Source organism: Saccopteryx bilineata, chromosome 2, assembly GCF_036850765.1.
Source record: "Saccopteryx bilineata isolate mSacBil1 chromosome 2, mSacBil1_pri_phased_curated, whole genome shotgun sequence".
NCBI lineage: Eukaryota > Metazoa > Chordata > Mammalia > Chiroptera > Emballonuridae > Saccopteryx > Saccopteryx bilineata.
This window is the reverse complement of record NC_089491.1, coordinates 197349753-197370922: the sequence shown is the minus strand read 5'-3', so window position 1 is coordinate 197370922 and position 21170 is coordinate 197349753. Positions and strand designations below refer to the sequence as shown.

At 38.9% G+C, this 21170-nt stretch overlaps 2 protein-coding genes across 3 annotated transcripts in view; one reads left to right on the top strand and one right to left on the bottom strand.

The window, feature by feature from the left end:
• Positions 1–6460, top strand: part of RARRES1 (retinoic acid receptor responder 1) — a 59888-nt gene extending 53428 nt beyond the window's left edge. Inside the window, exons 5-7 of one of the 2 annotated variants that reach the window (XM_066259041.1) lie at positions 4498–4560; positions 4642–4780; positions 5982–6460. In XM_066259041.1, coding sequence (XP_066115138.1) covers positions 4498–4560; positions 4642–4776 — 198 coding nt within the window. In that variant the 3' untranslated portion in view covers positions 4777–4780; positions 5982–6460. Of the gene's footprint in view, positions 1–4497; positions 4561–4641; positions 4822–5981 lie in introns of those variants that run through there. The other variant, XM_066259040.1, reaches the window with a different exon arrangement.
• A 3052-nt stretch (positions 6461–9512) lies between these two features.
• GFM1 (G elongation factor mitochondrial 1) overlaps positions 9513–21170 on the bottom strand; it is a 59850-nt gene continuing 48192 nt past the window's right edge. Inside the window, exons 16-18 of the mRNA XM_066259036.1 lie at positions 12501–12661; positions 10499–10552; positions 9513–10361 (exon numbers count right to left, since the gene is read on the bottom strand). Of these exons, the coding sequence (XP_066115133.1) occupies positions 10230–10361; positions 10499–10552; positions 12501–12661 (347 nt within the window). The 3' untranslated portion in view covers positions 9513–10229. The remainder of the gene's footprint in view (positions 10362–10498; positions 10553–12500; positions 12662–21170) is intronic.

Here is a 21170-nt window from a genome sequence, read left to right as displayed (position 1 = left end):
GAATGAGATCAAAGAAGAAATAAAAAAATTCCTAGAAACAAATGACAATGAGCATACAACTCAAAATTTATGGGACACAGTGAAAGCAGTGCTGAGATGGAAGTTGATAGCACTACAGGCACACTTTCAGAAGCTAGAAAAAGCTCAAATAAACAACTTAACCCTGCATCTAAAAGAATTAGAAAAAGAACAGCAAGTAAAGCCCAAATGTAGTAGAAGGAAGAAAATAATAAAGGTCAGAGCAGAAATAAATGACATAGAGGCTAAAGAAACAATACAGAGGATCAATGAAAATAGGAGCTGGTTCTTTGAAAAGGTAAATAAGATTGATGAACCTTTAACTAGATTCACCAAGAAAAAGAGAGAGAGGACTCAAATAAATAAAATTAGAAATGAGAGAGGAGAAATAACAACTGACACAACAGAAATACAAAATATTGTAAGAAAATACTACAAAGAACTGTATGCCAAAAAACTAGACAACCTAGATGAAATGGAAAAATTCTTTGAAACATACAATCTTCCAAAAATCAATCTGGAAGAATCAGAAAACCTAAACAGACCGATTACACCAAATGAGATGGAAACAGTTATTAAAAAACTCCCAACAAAGAAAAGTCCGGGACCCGATGGTTTCACAACGGAATTCTACCAAATATTCAAAGAAGAACTAACTCCTATCCTTCTCAAACTATTTCAAAAAATTCAAGAGGAAGGAAGACTTCCAAGCTCCTTTTATGAGGCGAGCATAATTCTGATTCCAAAACCAGGCAAAGACAACACAAAGAAAGAAAATTATAGGCCAATATCTCTGATGAATATAGATGCTAAAATCCTCAACAAAATATTAGGAAACTGGATCCAACAATATATGGAAAAAATCATACACCATGATCAAGTGGGATTTATTCTGGGGAGGCAAGGCTGGTACAGTATTCGTAAATCAATCAATGTGATTCATCACATAAACAAAAGGAAGGAGAAAAACCATATGATAATTTCAATAGATGCAGAAAAAGCATTTGATAAAATCCAGCACCCATTCATGATCAAAACTCTCAGCAAAGTGGGAATACAGGGAACATACCTCAACATGATAAAAGCCATCTATGAGAAACCCACAGCCAACATCATACTCAATGGGAAAAAATTAAAAGCAATACCCTTAAGATCAGGAACAAGGCAGGGGTGCCCCCTTTCACCACTCTTATTTAACATAGTCCTGGAAGTCCTAGCCACAGCAATCAGACAAGAAGAAGAAATAAAAGGCATTCAAGTTGGAAAAGAAGAAGTAAAACTATCATTATTTGCAGATGATATGATATTGTATATAGAAAACCCTAAAGTCTCAGTCAAAAAACTACTGGACCTGATAAATAAATTCAGCAAAGTAGCAGGATATAAAATCAATACTCAGAAATCAGAAGCATTTTTATACACCAACAATGAACAGTCAGAAAGAGAAATTAAGGAAACAATCCCCTTCACAACTACAACCAAAAAAATAAAGTACCTAGGAGTAAACTTAACCAAGGAGACTAAAGACTTGTACTCGGAAAATTACAAAGCATTGATAAAAGAAATCAGGGAAGATACAAACAAGTTAGGAAGAATAAACATCATTAAAATGTCTATATTACCCAAAGCAATCTATAAATTCAATGCAATACCAATTAAAATACCAATGACGTACCTCAAAGATATAGACCACATATTCCAAAAATTTATATGGAACCAAAAGTCAACACGAATAGCCTCAGCAATCTTAAAAAAGAAGAATAAAGTGGGAGGTATCACACTTCCTGATATCAAGTTATACTACATACAAGACCATTGTACTCAAAACTGCCTGGTACTGGCATAAGAACAGGCATATAGATCAATGGAACAGAACAGAGAACCCAGAAATAAACCCACAGTTCTATGGACAACTGATATTTGACAAAGGAGGTAAGGAAATACAATGGAGTAAAGACAGCCTCTTTAACAAATGGTGTTGGAAAAATTAGACAGCTACCTGCCAAAAATAAAACTAGATCACCAGCTTACACCACTCACAAAAATAAACTCAAAATGGATAAGACTTAAATGTAGGCCGTGAAACCATAAGCATCTTAGAAGAAAACATAGGCAGTAAGCTCTGCGACATCTCTTGGAGCAATATATTTGCTGATTTATCTCCACGGGGAAGTGAAATAAAAGACAGGATAAACAAATGAGACTATATTAAACTAAAAAGCTTTTGCACAGCTAAAGACAATAAGAACAGAATAAAAAGACAAACTACAAAATGGGAGGAACATATTTGACAATACATCTGATAAGGGGTTAATAACCAAAAGTTATAAAGAACTTGTATTCAATAAATCTCAACACCAGGAAGACAAACAATCCAATCCAAAAATGGGCAAAAGAGATGGATAGATACTTCTCCAAAGAGGACATACAGATGGCCAATAGGCATATGAAAAAATGCTCAACATCACTAATCATTAGAGAAATGCAAATTAAAACCACAATGAGATATCACCTCACACCAGCCAGAATGGCGCTCATCAACAAAACAACACAGAATAAGTGCTGGTGAGGATGTGGAGAAAAGGGAACCCTCCTGCACTGCTGGTGGGAATGCAGACTGGTGCAGCCACTGTGGAAAACAGTATGGAGATTCCTCAAAAAACTGAAAATCTAACTGCCTTTTGACCCAGCTATCCCACTTTTAGGAATATAACCCAAGGACACCATAGAATGGTTCCAAAGGGAGAAATGCACCCCCATGTTTGTGGCAGCATTGTTCACAATAGCGAAGATCTGGAAACAGCCCAAGTGTCCGTCAGAGGATGAGTGGATTAAAAAGCTTTGGTACATATATACTATGGAATACTACTCAGCCATAAGAAATGATGACATCAGATCATTTACAATAAGATGGATGGACCTTGATAACATTATACGGAGTGAAATAAGTAAATCAGAAAAAAACTAAGAACTATATGAATCCATACATAGAAGGGACATAAAAATGAGACTCAGAGACATGAACAAGAATGTGATGGCAACAGGGGTGGGGGGTGGGGGGAGGGGGAATGGGGTGGTGAAGGAGAGAGGGGTTGGGGGAGGGGAGGGGCACAAAGAAAACCAGATAGAAGGTGACAGAAGACAATTTAACTTTGGGGGAGGGGTATACAGCACAATCAAATGTCAAAATAATCTAGAGATGTTTTCTCTCAACATATGTACCCTGATTTATCAATGTCACTGCATTAAATTTAATAAATTAAAAAAAAATCTTCATTTTAAGAAAACTTACTATCAAGTCCTCTGTTTGTCTTTGTTTTTTTATATTTTTTAATAGTCTCAATAAAAACCTAGTAGATTAGGCCCTGGCTCAGTGGTAGAGCGTCGGCCTGGCGTGCAGGAGTCCCGGGTTCGATTCCCGGCCAGGGCACACAGGAGAAGCGTCCATCTGCTTCTCCACCCCTTCCCCTCCCCTTCCTCTCTGTCTCTCTCTTCCCCTCCCGCAGGCAAGGCTCCATTGAAGCAAAGTTGGCCTGCGCGCTGAGGATGGCTCTGGTTGCAACAGAGCGACGCCCCAGATGGGGGAAGCATCGCCCCCTGGTGGGCATACCAAATGGATCCCAGTCGGGCGCATGCGGGAGTCTGTCTGACTGCCTCCTCGTTTCCAGCTTCAGAAAAATACAAAAAAAAACCCAAAAAAACCTAGATTAAAATTAGAATCTACGTTGAATTAATGTTTTTTAGTTCTCCTCCCTTTTTATTAGAAAGAGATAAAGCATCCTAGCAACCACCCCTGCCCTCAAAAAACCCCCAGGAAGTGTCAAAAACAAAACAGGAAGTTCAGTCACTAGTAACTTATAGAAAGTCAGTGGCTCGGGGAGGCGAGGTGAATGGCCTGCACTTGTGAGCACACCATGCTGGCTCTGGAGGCACGTGGGTAGTGCAGCCCACAGACCTGGGTTCGAGTCCTGATCCGTCACTTACTAGCTGTCACTTTGTTACCTCTTCTAGAAACCAGCTCACGATACATACTCTTGTAAGGCATTTAGAATTACATGAAAAACTGAATGAGGCACCCAGCACAGAACCTGGCCTAGGTGTCATCTCAGACGTGCCAGTGGCCCCACCCCCTCACCTTACTGCCTGGCACAGTGGAGCTAACACATCAGCTTGAGGTGTATGGACAGTATCTAGATTCCTAAGGTTGTCAAAGAGTCTCCCCACCCCCACCAACTTAGCCCCCATGAAAGCCCGTAAATATTAGAAAGTGGTAGAAAGATGTTCAGCTAGATTTTCAGATCAATCAGTAATCAAACAATAATAATCCATGACTTCTGTATCACGATGCAGGATCTTGCCAAAAGGAAATGAGGTTAAAATCTAAGAGTGAGGAGATTCAAGGCATCTGTCCAATTTAAGATAAGTTTTCTGAATTCTGACCTAGTATAAACCTACCTAACTCTTTTTTCCTTCCTCTAGAGAACAAATGAGGATGCAATTGATTTTGATTATATTGTTCTACTTCATGAATTCTCGACACAGGTAAAACACAAAATTATATCTAGATTGGTTTTTTACCAGAAGTCTTTGCAGATCATAATGTTTAGAACTCTTATTTCCTAGGAAATCATCCCCTGTCGTGTTCACTTGGTCTGGCACCCTGGCAAACCACTTAAAGTGAAGTACCACTGTCAAGGGCCCCAGGCACCAGAAGAAGCCTCTGGAACTGAAGAAGGATCAGCTGTGGCACCAACATAACTTAGTAATTTCTGAAAAGAAAGAAAAAGATCTGCTCATCCCAAATTCTAAGCAAAATGACTGTACCAAATAGCCTAAATCATTATTTAGTAAAATAGCTAAGATATAAGGCATTCTAGCAATTCAGGCAAGTCTGTGATGCTCAGAAATGAAAAGAGGTTGGAGTTTATAAAAGATAATATATATATATTTTTATTATTATTATTATTTTTTTTTTTTGTATTTTTCTGAGGTTGGAAATGGGGAGGCAGTCAGACTCCCGCATGCGCCCGACCGGGATCCACCTGGCGCACCCACCAGGGGGCGATGCTCTGCCCATCTGGGGCATCGCTCTGCTGCAATCAGAGCCATTCTAGCACCTGAGGCAGAGGCCACAGAGGCATCCTCAGCGCCCGGGGCCAACTTTGCTCCAATGGAGCCTTGGCTGCAGGAGGGGAAGAGAGAGACAGAGAGGAAGGAGAGGGGAGGGGTGGAGAAGCAGATGGGCGCTTCTCCTGTGTGCCCTGGCCTGGAATCGAACCCAGGACACTCGCACGCCAGGCCAACGCTCTACCACTGAGCCAACTGGCCAGGGCCAAGATAATATATTTAGATGAGAACAAATTGTAGGAAAAATATTATCTGTGTAACAGGAATTTTACTATTTTCATGACTTCAAGCAAGTATTCTTTTATAGTTTGATAGCTTTTAAATAAATTTTTACATTTCTAAATATAATGTGTTAAATGTGTTTGTAGAGATTTGTCTATGTAGGCAAATTTTGTGCAAAGATGGGATTAAATGAATTCTTAATATTATTTAATTCATATTTTACAAATAAAAAATAGTGTCTTATAGATAAAGTGTCTGCAAACATGTATTAAATAGAACAGTGATATAATTGAAAGTATATCAAGAATTTACAATTTCCACTTTTAAGGACAATTTGGACCCAGTGTTGGTCTAAGTAATTTACAAAAGCAGACACAATACAACCCATAGTCTGATTCAGTGGATTACCTCCCCAAGGCGGACAGAATTGATCCAGGAAATGTGACCATCGTTTGCCTCTCAAAATGAGTTATCATTTAATGGAACACTTACGTCGGCATGTAAAGAACCCTTAGCCAGGTTCCTTGGCTAGTAAACTGGTTAGCTTTAAACTATTCCAAGCACTCTCCCTTGGAGCACAGCCACACCGTTCCTTTCCCTTTCTGTCCCTCCAGGTGCAGTTCCTTGCCACTTCCTCCTAAACTCTAATGGACTCCAAGAAACTGGCAGCCAGGAGAGCTGTGGGCAGCGCAGCTCATCCTGGGCTCACCCCTGAACCTGTCTCCACGGCCCTTGTTCTTCTCGCCCTCCAGCAAAGGCTTCCAAAGTGGCCCCACCCAGCCTCTCCTGCTGCTGCTTTAATCCTAGGCCCTTCCTTATTTCACTTTAATATCCCCTCAAAAAAACAACAACATTAAGTCTGCACTATTAAAAAATTGGAAAAATTTACAAAGAGAAAAAATTTAAAGATGAAGATTCTAACAAAATAAAAGATAGATGATACTATTAAGTTTTAATAGATCTAGTTTATATATTTTTCTGTTTAGAACTCCAACCCCTTAGCCATGGCCAGTTAGCTCAGTCAGTTCATTTGAGGGTCGTCCCGAAACAACAAGGTTGCGGGTTAGATCCCTGGGCACACACGGGAAAGTAACCAATGAGTGCATGACTGAGTGGAACAACAAATGAATGCTTCCCTTTCCCCTCCCCTGTCTCTCTAAAAATCAATAAATAAAAAGTTAAGTCTTGGCTGGATAGCTCAGTTGACTGGAGCATTGTCCTGAAGCTCCAGAGGTTGCTGGTTTGATCCCCGGTCAGGGCACATACAGGAACAGCTCAATGTTCCTGTCTCTTTGTCTCTCTCTAAAAAAAGAAAGAAAACAGGAAAAACCAAAACAAACAAAAACCCAACCCTTTACATTCAATTCATCTTCCCAACATCCACTTGATTTAAAGAATGGTAAGTATTCTGAAGCACTGGCAACAATCATTTCAAGAAAGCATTAGACCTCCAACCTGTGTCATAATGCAGAAAAAATACTTCTAAACTACCAATCTACAATATTAAAGCATGCCAAAACCAAAGGGTAAACTCCTCTAACTGAAGTTCCCTAAATAATCTTTAAAAAAAGGTGTCAAGAGCATTGTAATGGCATATTCAGTGTCCTGTGCCCTTTAATCACTCTTATAGTGTCACATTAAGGGCTAGAAAGGGTTTCAGCTTTCCAGAGTCTCACCTCTTAGAGACTTGGTACACTTAGACTCAAGCACAACCACAATTCAATCAGGTAAGAGCTCTAAGGCAAGCCTTTAACAGATTTCCTTCAGAATAATGGATTATGAAGGAGAATTCTACACAGACACACACAAACACAATTTATCATTTATAAATTATAAAACAATTAATTTATAAATTCAAAAACCCACAAAAGTTAAACCTACTAAAAGTTTCTGTTAACACCGTTAGAATATCTTTCCCAGCACAAACTCTACAAGTGCTAATTTGATTTTATAATACTGTTTTTGCTAGCTTACAGCATAGAAAAATTACTTCACCTGCCTTGACATAACATGAAAAACTTTATGAATTCCCTAAGTTCTCTTGTCATTAAGCCAAAATCCTGACTCACTCTGAGCCAATGTGTCATCACAGTCATTTTCCCAGCCTCGTGCGGAATACTAAGATATACCCAAAAGGACCAGGATTTTGTTTACATTCCTTTTGACTTTACTCACAGTTCATTTTTTCCTACCTGACTTATGAATTATCAGAAGTCAAAAAGTCAGTTGGAAGTGTCTATATTTGCCATTGAATGACAGTCCTTCATGACACGAGTTGATTACACCAATTTTTCTCAGCTTAGAACCTGTAGTGTGACCTTTCCTGGCTTTCAAAGTATTACAGTCACCTAGCATGCTGCCTGGCACTTAGTTGAATGAATACTCACAATAGATTGTCTTGAATATAATTACCTATTTCAGTGATATAATACAGAGTTATTTATTTGAAGACACTGGAAGCATCAATTAAAGATCTAATTCAACAATTTATAGTTTTAGCAATGCCAAGAGCTGTCTTGTACAAAGAAATGTATTCCTTTCTGTCACATTTTACTACTACCTGGTGGCTGCCTAGTTTCATTGGCATCAATTTTAAGACTCATCATATTTTGAAAATATTAAAACTTCAGAATGGATTAAATTTTAGTGATTTTACAGCTAAACAATCTGACAGTGAGCAAGGAGGAAATAATAGAAAATTGTATTTCTTTAAAGGTAAAGTTACCAAACTCAGAAGCACTAGCCCAAACTTTATATGCTTATTATAATTGCGTGGAAAACTATTTTGGTTTTTTTAAAGATTTTATTTGTTGACTTTAGAGAGGGGAAAGAGATAGAGAGAAAGGTGAGGGGGAAGGGGTGGGAAGCATCAACTCATAGCAATTGCTTCTCATATGTGCCTTGACCAGTCAAGTTGGGTTTAAAACTGGCAACCTCAGCATTTCAGGATGATGCTTTATCCACTGCGCCACCACGGGTCAGACACGTGGAAAACTTTTGATCTTGATCCAGAGAATCAGACTGTCTAGGGTTGGCTGGGGTGTTCCTTTTAAAGCTCCCCAGGTGATTGCTGAAGTGTGGGCAGGAATGAGAATAGGACAATACTGCTTAGTGCTGCTCCCATTCTCCAACACAAGTGATACCGTCTTTTTCAAATAAGCCAACAGTTATCATTCACAACAGTAATATTTTTAAAAAATCCTCATTTACGAATAATCTCAATTTCTTTCTTGCTACAGACTTCGGCTGGTATTTGGTCCTTCCCAACTAAAACCAAACTAATGAGTTGGCAAGGCGTTGGGTTCTGGTCCTAGATATGTCATCTTCTTCATTACTCCTGCCAGCTAGCCGGGCTGTGTTGTAGCCTATGAAATGTTGTTGGATTAGATAACTATACTCTTTTCTGATATTATATAACCAAAATATTTTAACAACTTAAAAACATCAACCATTGTCTATCTCAGTTCTAATTTTTCTGACTGCTGGCAATAGCCAGAGGAACGAAGCTAAGTTCTAAGAAAGTATTTTCTCTCGGGACAGTATTCTATGTCATTTTGAGTAACATGAACCCTCATGTATGCCAGTGTAACAGCACTGTTCAGGCTCAATGGGGTTGCAGCCACAGCCATGTTCACAGGGAAGATGCACTTGAGATAACGGATCATCCATTTAAATTACCAACAGAAAACTGAATGAGCCTCATGGTCTTGCTGAGTGGTTGACCTTCTCTGCTTTTGCTTCCTCTATTACAGGACGAACACAATAGCATCTACTTTCATGGGGGAGCAGAAACTAAATCAGGCAATGCATTTAAAGAAAATGCCTTGAAAACATGTTCAATATTTTTAAAAATCATTTTCTAGAAATCTTAAATTATAAAGCCAAATCTATAAATCAAGAAAAACAAAAAAATTTACAAGTTATTTTATTTCTATTACTCATTAAGGGAAAGAACTGGGATGCGTCTGTCGCATCAGATGATTTCTGAATAAAGCAATTCTGAATATGGTAGAACTGCCAAGGAAGTCTAATCTGAAACACAAGCTTAAAATTGTTCTTTCCCAATCTCAGTGAATACATATGATAAATTCCAACAGACTCAAATTCAATAAGCATTTAGAAGGTAAATGAAGCTGACGAGGAAGGAACTCTGAAAATTCTATTTTATTAATTAGAGCTGCAGAAACCTTAAGATGAACATAAACAATAACTACATATGCAAGGGCCTGTTTTTTCCTCACAGGTCCACAAGATCATATGGAATACACTCTTAAACAAACAAAACAAAGCCTGCCTATTAAAAGATCGCACTCTAAGAACTGTCATATGTGCAATTCACTTTCAAGTGTTCAGCAAAACAATAATTAAAAAAATTAAAAATATAAAAGTTTAAGACAAATAGAAAATAGACAAACTGATAAACCAAATATTACAAAACAAGTCATCTAACAAATTGTTAACAATGCTGTTCACTGCTGAGTCTAATGGAAGGTATGGTATGTCTGTTCTTTGTACTGTTCTTTCAGCTTTTCATGTGAAACATTCTATGATAAAAATTTGGAAAGGAAGGTTACATACATTCTAAGCTTAGAAGTGTAACTGATATGTTTCTTCCCCTAAAATAAATATTAAATACATTTCAGTAATAATCACATTTAATTTGAGGTTTTTCAGTGAACTATAAAACCAGTCAACAGTCGAGATACACAGAGAATTAATTTTGATATGATAGGAGCTCTTGAATATAACAGAAAAGGCTTCTAAAATTTCTTGTTTCTGCCTGAATTCATTCCACTTGAAGCCATTAAAATATCTAAATCTTGCAGATTCAGTTAAAGTTAGTCAATGTAAGGGAGGCAAGTTTAGTTTTTGGCTTTCCCTTTTTTGACAGGAAGTTGACCTGTAGCTTCCAAATACTTATTAATGAGGTCCTCTTGTGTGGATGGTGAACATGGCTGATACCGGCAGTACTCCATTGTGTACTCTCCCTTCCCCTGGGAGTTAAAAAAAAGCAGAGATTTAAAAAATATAAAAGTTGTTTATAACAATCGAGTAAAGTAATGCAAAAACAAGATGTCACAAATCTGATCGTTTTGTAGGGTACTAAAGTCAAACTGAAAAGCTCGCTTACCTCTGTGCATGACCGAAGTTCAGTGGCATAACCAAACATGTCATTTAGAGGGACCTGGAGACAAACACAGGAGCTAGTCAGCCCTGCTTATTGAAAAATATTTGAGAAAAGTACTGAGATGGCTTAGCCATTTGATTCCTTTAGACCAGGGGTCCCCAAACTTTTTACACAGGGGGCTAGTTCACTGTCCCTCAGACCGTTGGAGGGTCACACTATAAAAAAACTGTGAACAGATCCCTATGCACACTGCACGTATCTTATTTTAAAGTAAAAAAACAAAACGGGAACAAATACGATATTTAAAATAAAGAACAAGTAAATTTAAATCAACAAACTGACCAGTATTTCAATGGGAACTATGCTCCTCTCACTGACCACCAATGAAAGAGGTGCCCCTTCCGGAAATGCGGTGAGGGCCGGATAAATGGTCTTGGGGCCGCATGCGGCCCGCGGGCCGTAGTTTGGGGACCCCTGCTTTAGACTCAGGTTTCTACTAACTGTTGTTGGTTTAAAAGAACTAGAAGCCAAAGAGAAACATTTTTGTTTTACTGCAAGTGGAAATCTTATTTGAAAATAATTTGACATCACAACTAGAAACCCAATCTTCCAGTTTCACAGTGGTCATCACTGACAGCCCTCCCTCCTCATAGGTCCACAAGAAAGAAACATTTATACTCCTACAAGAAGGCAGCTACAAATATGCAGAGCCCACAAACTGAAACAATCTCTACTCTCTCACCACTGAGCACAGCATTCAAAAGTGTTTCTGTGAAAATATTAACGCAACTTTCCTTTGGACACCTCAATGATATGCTTATAGTAGCATCTTCTAAGAAGCCTTACAGAATGTGGTAAAAACTTTCTCCCAGGAGATTGAAGTCAAGTAAGGTACAAGTAAGGGAATTAAATATCATCCCAATAAATATGACATAACATAATAAAGCAGCTATGCAAATAAAGCTATAATGAGAAAGAAAGGTAACTAATTATCTAGGCAAATGACATCCACAAAAGGCCTACATGAAATAAAACTTATTTTTAGCTTTTGCATTTAAGAGTTGCTCACTGCCTGACTGGTGGTAGCACAGTGAATAGAACAATTGACCTGGGACACTGAGGTCCTAGGTTCAAAATTCCAGGGTCATTGCAACCTTGAGCACAAGCTTATCTGGCTTGAGAACATGCTTGTCAGCTTGAGTTTAGGGTTGCCAGCATTAGCATGGGATCACCAAGATGATCCCATGGTGGCTGACTTGCACCCAAAGGTTGCTGGCTTGAGTCCAAGGATGCTGGTTTGAGCAAGGGGTCACTGACTCAGCTGGAGCCCCCTGGTCGAGGCACATATGAGGAGCAATCAATGAACAACTAAAGTGCTGCAACTACAAGTTGATGCTTCTCATCTCTCTCCCTTCCTGTCTATCTCGCTTAAAAAAAAAAGTTGCTTTAACATCAAATTATAGAAATTACCACATATATAAGCCACAAATTCAACATTCAAATAACCAGGGAAATGTGTCAATTCACTCTACAATCTCTCAAAACAAAAGCTAACTCTTAATTTCCTGATGTAGTTAATAGAAGCAAGACTGGCCTGACCAGGCAGTGGCACAGTGGATAGAGCATTGGCCTGGGATGCAGAGAACCCAGGTTCGAGACCCCGAGGTCACCAGCTTGAGAGCAGACTTATCTAGCTTGAGCGTGAGCTCACCAGCTTGAGTGCAGGGTTGCTGACTTGAGTGTGGAATCATAGACATGACTCCATGGTCACTGGCTTGAGCCCAAAAGTTGCTGGTTTGAGCAAGGGGTCACTCGCTCTACTGGAGCCCCCCAGTGAAGGCACATATGAGAAAGCAATCAATGAACAACTAAGGTGCTGCAATGAAGAACTGATGCTTCTCATCTCTCTCCCTTCCTGTCTGTCCCTATCTGTTCCTCTCTCTGTCTCTCTCTCTTTAAAAAAAAATAAATAAAAGCAAGACTGGCAGTGACCAACAGTACTTACATCAGCATACAGTGTAAAATAGTCCTCAATTCCGTCTTGTCCTTTGATTACCCCATGGCGTCGGTTAATTCCTGCAATCACTGCTCCCTGAAATTCATTTGGGGCCATAATCTCCACAGACATAACAGGTTCAAGAATACATAATGTTGCATTTGCCAAAGCTGGATTTAAAAAGATAAATAAATTAGAGGCCTGACCTGTGGTGGTGCAGTGGATAAAACGTCCACCTGGAATGCTGAGGTTGCCAGTTTGAAACTCGTTAAGTGCCTTCCTGCTCCTTCCCCACCTTCTCTCTCTCTCTCTCTCTCTCTCTCTCTCTCTCTCTCTCTCATATGGGAGTTGATGCTTCCTGCTCCTCCCCCACCTTCTCTGTTTCTACTCACTAAAATAAATAAAAACAAAACAAAATAAATTAGTTTAGTAATCTTTAAGCAAACTGGAACAGTTGTCTAACCAGATATACAAAAGGGAGACAGAAGGTACTCTCCCAAAAGCATACACACAAATGATGAGATTAAAATATTTAATCTGGGCTAATTTTTCTGGTAGCAGTAACAGTCATACTCTTCTAAATAGAAATTTAAATAAGACAAAACTTAGTTTTAGTATTAGTATCTCCATTATCATATTTTTATCCTTAAAAATCATTAAGCTACAGAGTATAATATTAAAAGGGATCTTAAAACCATATTTGATCAAGTCCTTTACCATTTAAATTAATGCAGTCAAGAGTTACTTATTTGCCTGAGCAGGTGGTGGCACAGTGGATAGAGTATCAGACTGGGATATGGAGGACCCAGGTTAGAGGTCCCGAGGTCACCAGCTTGAGTGCGGGCTCATCTGGTTTGAGCAAGGCTCAGCAGCTTGGACCTAAGGTCCAAGCAAGGGGTCACTCGGTCTGCTGTAGCCCCCTGGTCAAAGCACATATGAGAAAGCAATCAATTAACAACTAAAGTACCACAACGAAAAACTAATGATTGATGCTTCTCACCTCTCTCTGTTCCTGTCTGTCTGTTCCTATCTATCCCTCTCTCTGACTCTCTGTCTCTGGGAAAAAAATTTAAAAAGTTACTTATTCTTTAGGAGTAAAGACACTAACTGTTAAGTCTTTGGCCAAGGTAAGCCAGTTCTTTCTTGTTGGTCCCTGGGTGATAGTTATTTTTAACTATAACTATACAACAACTTTTACCACATGTGGGAGCAGGAGGAGGGTACCATTCATATACTTAGTGACAATAATCAAGTCTTGTCTGAGATGTCTTTCCTTTTCTAGACTGAACAATTTCCACATCTGATTGAGAATTAGAAAGACCAAATTTCTAGTTTCTACTCTGTCTCTAATAAGTTACATGCTTTTTGGAAAACACAATCTGTCCACATCTCAAGTTTCTTCATTTAAAATTAAAGACATTGGACTAGATACTAAGGGCCACTTAAGCAAAAAAACCTAATGTGCATGTCCATGTTTATTTATTTTATTATTTTATTTTATTTATTTATTTATTTATTTATTTTCATTTTTCTGAAGCTGGAAATGGGGAGGCAGTCAGACAGACTCCCGCATGCACCCGACCGGGATCCACCCGGCACGCCCACCAGGAGGCGATGCTCTGCCCCTCTGAGGCGTCGCTCTGTTGCATCCAGAGCCATTCTAGCACCTGAGGCAGAGGTCACAGAGCCATCCTCAGCGCTCGGGCCATCTTTGCTCCAATGGAGCCTCCACTGTGGGAAGGGAAGAGAGAGACAGAGAGGAAGGAGAGGGGGAGAGGGGGAGAAGCAGGTGGGTGCTTCTTCTGTGTGCCCTGGCCGGGAATCGAACCTGGGACTCCTGCATGCCAGTCTGACGCTCTACCACTGAGCCAACCGGCCAGGGCTATGTTTATTTTTTTTATCCCACTTAATACAAACCAGAACACTTTCTGTTATGACAAATGCTGATTGAGATTTAAATATAACAATGTGAAGAATAAAACTTCAAACATTCATACCTAACTTGAATGTTATGATAGTACAAAATAATACTTTAGGCTCACACTGGAAGAATTATCTCTACATAAAAACTTTAAGCAAAACACAAAAAATATGACAAAGAAAATATTTGTTTTAAAATAATCATAAATTTCCAATATTATAAACATCAATTTGTTTATAATAAATTAAGAATTATTCTTGTATGAATATTAAAGCACTTCTTCTAAAGACACTATAAGCTTAACTGTAATAATTATTATAAGAGCAATTAAAATACTTGCATTTCTTTGAAATATTTTCTAATTCAAATTATATCCTAGCTCAGACCTACTTTTGGTTAATTGGTCCTAATTAGTGAATACTGCTTTGAAAAAAAAATGAACTTTGTATCTAATTCTCAATCAGCGGTAGAAAAAACTCCTAATCTTCATTAGCCAAACCCTGCAGAACACTACACAGACATTTAAAGCAGAAGACTAACAATTCTAGACTGTAAAAATAGGTCTATTTCTGTTACTTCTTGGGTTACCGCAATAGCAGAGAGAGCTTCCTTGACTCTAAATAAATGCATTAGGCACCAAGAAAGAGAGAAGTGAGCAGAGGAGACATGTTAAGATTTAGTTACAGATTACCTAATGTTTTCAGCAGGTCAGTAAGTAATATAAAAGAGCTATGCTGTGGCAGGGTCATACTGAAAGGAAAGAAGGGGCTAATATATGGTGTCCATCACTTAGTTGTTGAGAACAGCTTGTTTTCAGTTTCATATTCCTTCACCCTGACTCACTTCCAAATAACCTCTACATTATCCATGCCTTCCTCTGACCTTGTTCCGTCCAAAAAGACTCCAGAGCTAATTTGCCTTGCCATTTTTCAACAGTCAGATAGATGACAGCCAAGTCCAAAAACCAATGTTTTTCAAGCATATCTGTGTGGCCTGTAGCTTCTCAATGTAAAAAGTAAAAACACTAACACCATCATAGGAGCTTTTCTATCTAAAGTGATGGGTATAGGAGGTAATGTGTGTGTGTGTGTGTGTGTGTGTGTGTGTGTGTGTGTGTGTGGCAGAGACAGGAAGAGTCAGAGAGAAGGACAGAAAGACAGGAAGGGGTAGATATGAGAAGCATCAATTCTTTGTTGCGGTTCCTTAGTTGTTCACTGATTGCTTTCTCATATGTGCCTTAACCGGGGGCTACAGCAAAGTGAGTGACCCCTTGCTCAAACCAGCGACCTTGGGCTCCAGCTGGCGACCTTGGGGTCTCGAACCTTGGTCCTCCACATCCCAGTCCGACACTCTATCCACTGCACCACCACCTGGTCAGGCAGGAAGTAATGTTTCTATTTCAGCCCACCAGGAATGTCTACAGCACCAGGATGAACGCTGAACATGGTGTGTGAGGAGGTAGTCACTGGCCAGGACTCTGGTGTGGGTTTAGCCCTCAGCTCCACCACTAACTAGCACAATATATAACACATAAGTGATCAGTAAATGTCATTATAACCAATCTTGAGACGACAAGCTGAGGAACAGCATGGGCAGTGCTAGGTCAAAGGTAGTATGAAGGGAAGAGCGATCAGCATTCACTATGCTCAAATATGCATGTGCAAGTGGTTTCAAGCACATTCCCATTCACTGCAGTGGGATGACTGTCTCCAAACATCATCCTTGACAGCATGCTTCACTCCTCCAGACAGCAGAGAAGCTTCTGAGAAGGAAAACCTGGTGAGAGAACTCAGTGGGACTGATAGAATTGAGGCTTGGCAATTTCATGAACTGTCAGGTTGCCCTGACTGCTTTGAATGTTATTGAGAACCGCTTTTGTGAGAAAAGAGAAAATTGCATATTACTAGCCCTATAGAAAGCTCATGAATTTGTAAGGTGATTAACAAAAAAATATCAAAGAACCAAACCCTAAAGGGTAACTTCTTTAATAAGCAGCACTCCTATGTCTTGGTGCACCCAGGTGTAAAGCTTTTTAACTGAATGTTAAAAAATTTTTTCAACACTTAAAAAAACAAAAAAGTCCCAATGATTTCCCATTTCCATACAGTAGGTATGAAGCAGCAGAGGCAGTATTCAAACTCAAAGCCCAGCATGTAACTGGGCAGGAGATCAAATAAGGGGCCTTGTTGAGTAAAATGAGCTAACTGTGACTCTGGGTTGGCCTTTATTTCTCTTATAGAGTGCTACAAGCTCAATGTTTCTGGAAGACCAAGCATAGTGCTCTTTCTAAAATTTGGCCATAGAAAATGATAGCAAGGGCCTTATCTATAAGGTGAAACATGCCACAATGAACATTCAATTTCACATTGCAGTTTCAGTTACATCACTGATTAATCTCAGGTTCCAAGTTTAAACTGTGACTGAAAACAGTTCTAGTTCTCATTTAATGAAAAATACATGAGAATTTAAACAATTTTTCTTCCAATTTTAATAATAGACAATAGTTAATAAGTATAAGCTATTTTAATACTAAGTTCATCTATCAATATTTTTATTCTGAAACTCTCATGTGGCATTCAATGAGATGTATGCTTAAAAGCTGATTTTCTTACTGAGCTTGGCATAAACTTTTTTTGTTTTTAATTTATTCATTTTACAGAGGGGGGAAAAGAGAGAGGGAGAGAAGGAGGGGGACAGAGAAAAAGAGAGAGAAGTGGGGGAGGAGCAGGAAGCATCAACTCCCCTATGTGCCCTGACCAGGCAAGCCTGGGGTTTTGAACTAGAGACCTTAGTGTTTGAGGTTGGCGCTTTATCCACTGTGCCATTACAGGTCAGGCAGCAAAAATTTTCTTTTACCCTTTATACTTCTGTCTTTTGTTCATGAAAAAATAAGAATTAGATGAAGAAACAACAAAATGATTCATTTCTCATGCTAGCACTTTGCTTATTTGCACGTTTACCTGGCAAAAACAAAACAAAACCTCACAAAAAACCCTCAAAACTTCTCAATTCAGTTATCATCTAATTCTTTTCCTTAGCACACCCAACAGGCAATTAATTATACTTCATAATATTTATACACTTAAATAATTAAAAATTAAATGATACATATTCAACTATTTAATTTCATATAGACTTTTCTCAGGTATGTATATGTATATATTATAAGCATATACATCTATATTTATTATATTTAATATAAAACAATTTAAAAAGATGAGGCTTGCTTGCCCAGGTGGTGGCTTAGTGGATAGAGCATGGAACTGGGACGCAGAGAGCCCAAGTTCGAAACCCCAAGGTCTCCAGCTTGAGCGCAGGCTCATCTGGCTTGACCATGGGCTCACCAGCTTGAGTACGGTGTCACTGACTTGAGCAAGGGATCATAGACATGACCCCATGGTCGCTGGCATGACCCCAAGATCACTGGCTTAAAGCCCAAGGTCACTGGCTCAAGCAAGGGGTCACTCGCTCTGCTGTAGCCCCTCAGTCAAGGCACATATGAGAAAGCAATCAATGAACAACTAAGGTGCTGCAATGAAGAATAGATGCTTCTCATCTCTCTCCCTTCCTGTCTGTCCCTATCTGTCTCTGTCTCTCACTCTCTGTCTCTGTCATAAAAAAATAAAAAAAATAAAAAGATGAGGCCCTTTGTTAATTGATAATCACACCAGTTCTCTGGCTTTATGTAACCTCTAAACTCTGTCTCCAGGAAAGCTACCAATTTCCAGTTGAGAACCAGCAGAGAACTACTGGTAATTTCTAATTTGTTTCAACTGTACTTTTAATAAGTATCACACTTTTTTTGGTAAATGCATACATTTGCCATACCATCACCTTGTACACTTTAAGTATGTTATAATTTTATTAATTACACCTTAAAGCTAAAAAGAAAAGAATATGAAGTGAGTATAACTTCTGTCAGTATAAAATTTAGTAAAGTAGTAAAAAGAGGACAAGAGGCAGGCGTTTTAATCTCAACTGAGTCTAAATCTTACTTTGTGACTTTATTCCCCTTTTTCCTACTAATGTAATCTTCATATTGTGACAGGATTTCTAGATCATAGATTTCGATTAAGAGATATCTGGCATAATGAAATTGGGAGGATTCTATCTCTCTTCCACAGCTGAGAAAGAAAAATACAAATTACTAATGCCTCCCATTAGTTTCAGTCAAATAAGAAATTAGCAATCTGGTCAAGGTTTAAGCAACCTTTTCCAACCACTGCCCTACCTGATCACAGATGCAAACAGAACATTTTTGAAATGTTTTGTGAATCCTGATATAATTCTCCTAAAGCCACTTACAAATGACCATGTAACAGATATGGGTGTCGGAAGCCGATCAACAGCTGCTGGTTGATACAGTCACAGCAAAGAAGATCAACAGCTGCTGGTCGACACAGTCACAGCAAAGATCAACAACTGCTGGTTGACACAGTGACACAGTCATAGCAAAGAAGAGGTACAATGATACTTCCCCCTTTAACTTTTTGAATTAATTTGGTTTTTTATCCCCCCCTTTCTGGGTGTGTGCACGATCATTTATGGCACAGGGATAATAGCACCATGCTTTCCCTGCTGATTCGCAGTGATTTTTCTGGAAATAAGACAGGGTGTGAATTCCACAGAGAAGCCTATAAACCCCCTTGCCTGGGCCCATAGACATAGGAGGCTGGCTATGATACCTCCCCCCCCCAAAAAAAGGCTAAGTCTGTAGGAAAATTCCCTCCTATAAATCATGATAGGAAAAATAGAATGTGACGTATGAATAGGTAGGAAACAGTAACTATACACAAAAGCACCTTTCAGCCTTCACTTAATCCATTACTTTACCTCCCTCACCTTTTCATATAATAGAATAGAAAACCTTTCCGTTCCTCTTGCATACCTGACCTGCAGGTGGTAGAACACTCGGAGAAAAATAAAGTTAGAACTTAACTAGTATATGAATATAGTAGACAAATAAAATTTGACAAGACAATAGGCCATTAGGTAAGGTAGAGTTATTAATCAATACTGACCTTTTGGAAGCTTGCATAAAAACCATTGTTGCTGTTTACAAGTTATTGTATAACTGTACTTAGAATGACTTACCACCTGATTATAGAAATGTACTAACCGTTGCCTAGAAATATATAACCATAGTGAAACAAAAACAATTATTAATCAATGTATTCTGTATACCATGTGATTATAACTTAGTGTGTGTGTATAAAAATAAAGCTGTACTAGCCATTGGCAGAGATGCCTGGCAGTTAATGCTAAAGCATTCGGCTCTCTCACTTGTTTCGTTCGAGGCCATCCATTCCTGTGGGACCCCTGGATCTCCTCCCGGGGCTGGACCCTGACATATGGGAAAGATGACAAAGAGAATGAGCTTTCTGGCTTCAGGACACACCTTTAAAGTTCCTTGGTTAAATAACCCTGATGTCAAATCACTGTGTTGTCATTTGCTTTTCTTTTTTTTTTTTTTTTTAATTTTATTTATTCATTTTTTAGAGATGAGAGAGAGAGAGAGAGAGAGAGAGAAGGGGGAGGAGCTGGAAGCATCAACTCCCATATGTGCCTTGACCAGGCAAGCCCAGGGTTTCGAACCGGCGACCTCAGCATTTCCAGGTTGACGCTTTATCCACTGCGCCACCACAGGTCAGGCTGCTTTTCTATCTTAAAAAAATGAATCAAATACATTTGCAAATTGCTTAGGGCTCTGTTTCATAAGGGTTTTAATATATATATTAGTCTGAATGAGAGAGGATGACAATTTTAGCAGCTTAGCAAGAAGTCTGCACTGTATGTTTTACTGAATTCTTTCAAAATACTTTGCCTTCCTCAAAATGCCTGAATATTCTGTTGTAAGGTATCAAAGGTTACAGAATTAATATTAATATTTTAGAAAGCTTAAAAACCATTTTATTAATTTGGGCAATGCATGCAAAAAGATTTTGTAAATGATCTTTTGTACTTGTGTGATTAGCATAAAACCAAGATGGCCAATGGCATTGTGTTGTAAATGTCAAGGGGAAGGAGACTCGGATTCTCTGACCTTCCACCACACCTGTGGGGAAATGGGTGAATAGTTAGCCAGGTGCAGGCAGAGAAAGATTAAATTAAACCTTTTCTTATATTAATGGGCCATTTACAGGCATTTGTCCCCATGTAAACTACCTCTCTCCTCCTGAAAGCACGTAGTTAGTGTATGTATTTCTGGACAAAGGAATAGCAAATGAACACTAGAAAATATAGGAATGTCTTTTAATATGTAAAGTGGCATTTTTACCATTGTGTTACCTTGTAAATTTTAATGTGAAGAAACGTCTTTTTATGAATCCTATAGACAGATGTTATAAACTTGCTAATGAATTGTGTCCCATCCCCCCTCCATCCTTTTCCCAAACCCGTGTAGGTGAAAACAAAGGTTATGAGCTTATGCTGTGATGTCAGGCTTTTTCCTCACCCATGTATAATTAAGGCTATACAACCAGCCCCTAGAATATTACAGATACGATTTCAGACTGCCCCATGTAAGCTATATGCAGCCGGCATATTTAATAAATTTCCTCCTTTAATAAAACTTCAAAAACTTATTTGGACTTGGTGCCTCTATGAAAACCCACAGAATTGTGGATTGGGTACTTTATAACATTTGGCACCCACACAGGACCTATGGTGTGTCATGACACCAGGCAGAGGCACCTCAAATCGACTGGTCTCTCCAGGAGGCTGCCTGGTCCCACTTGAATCTTGAGGAGAAGCGCCAC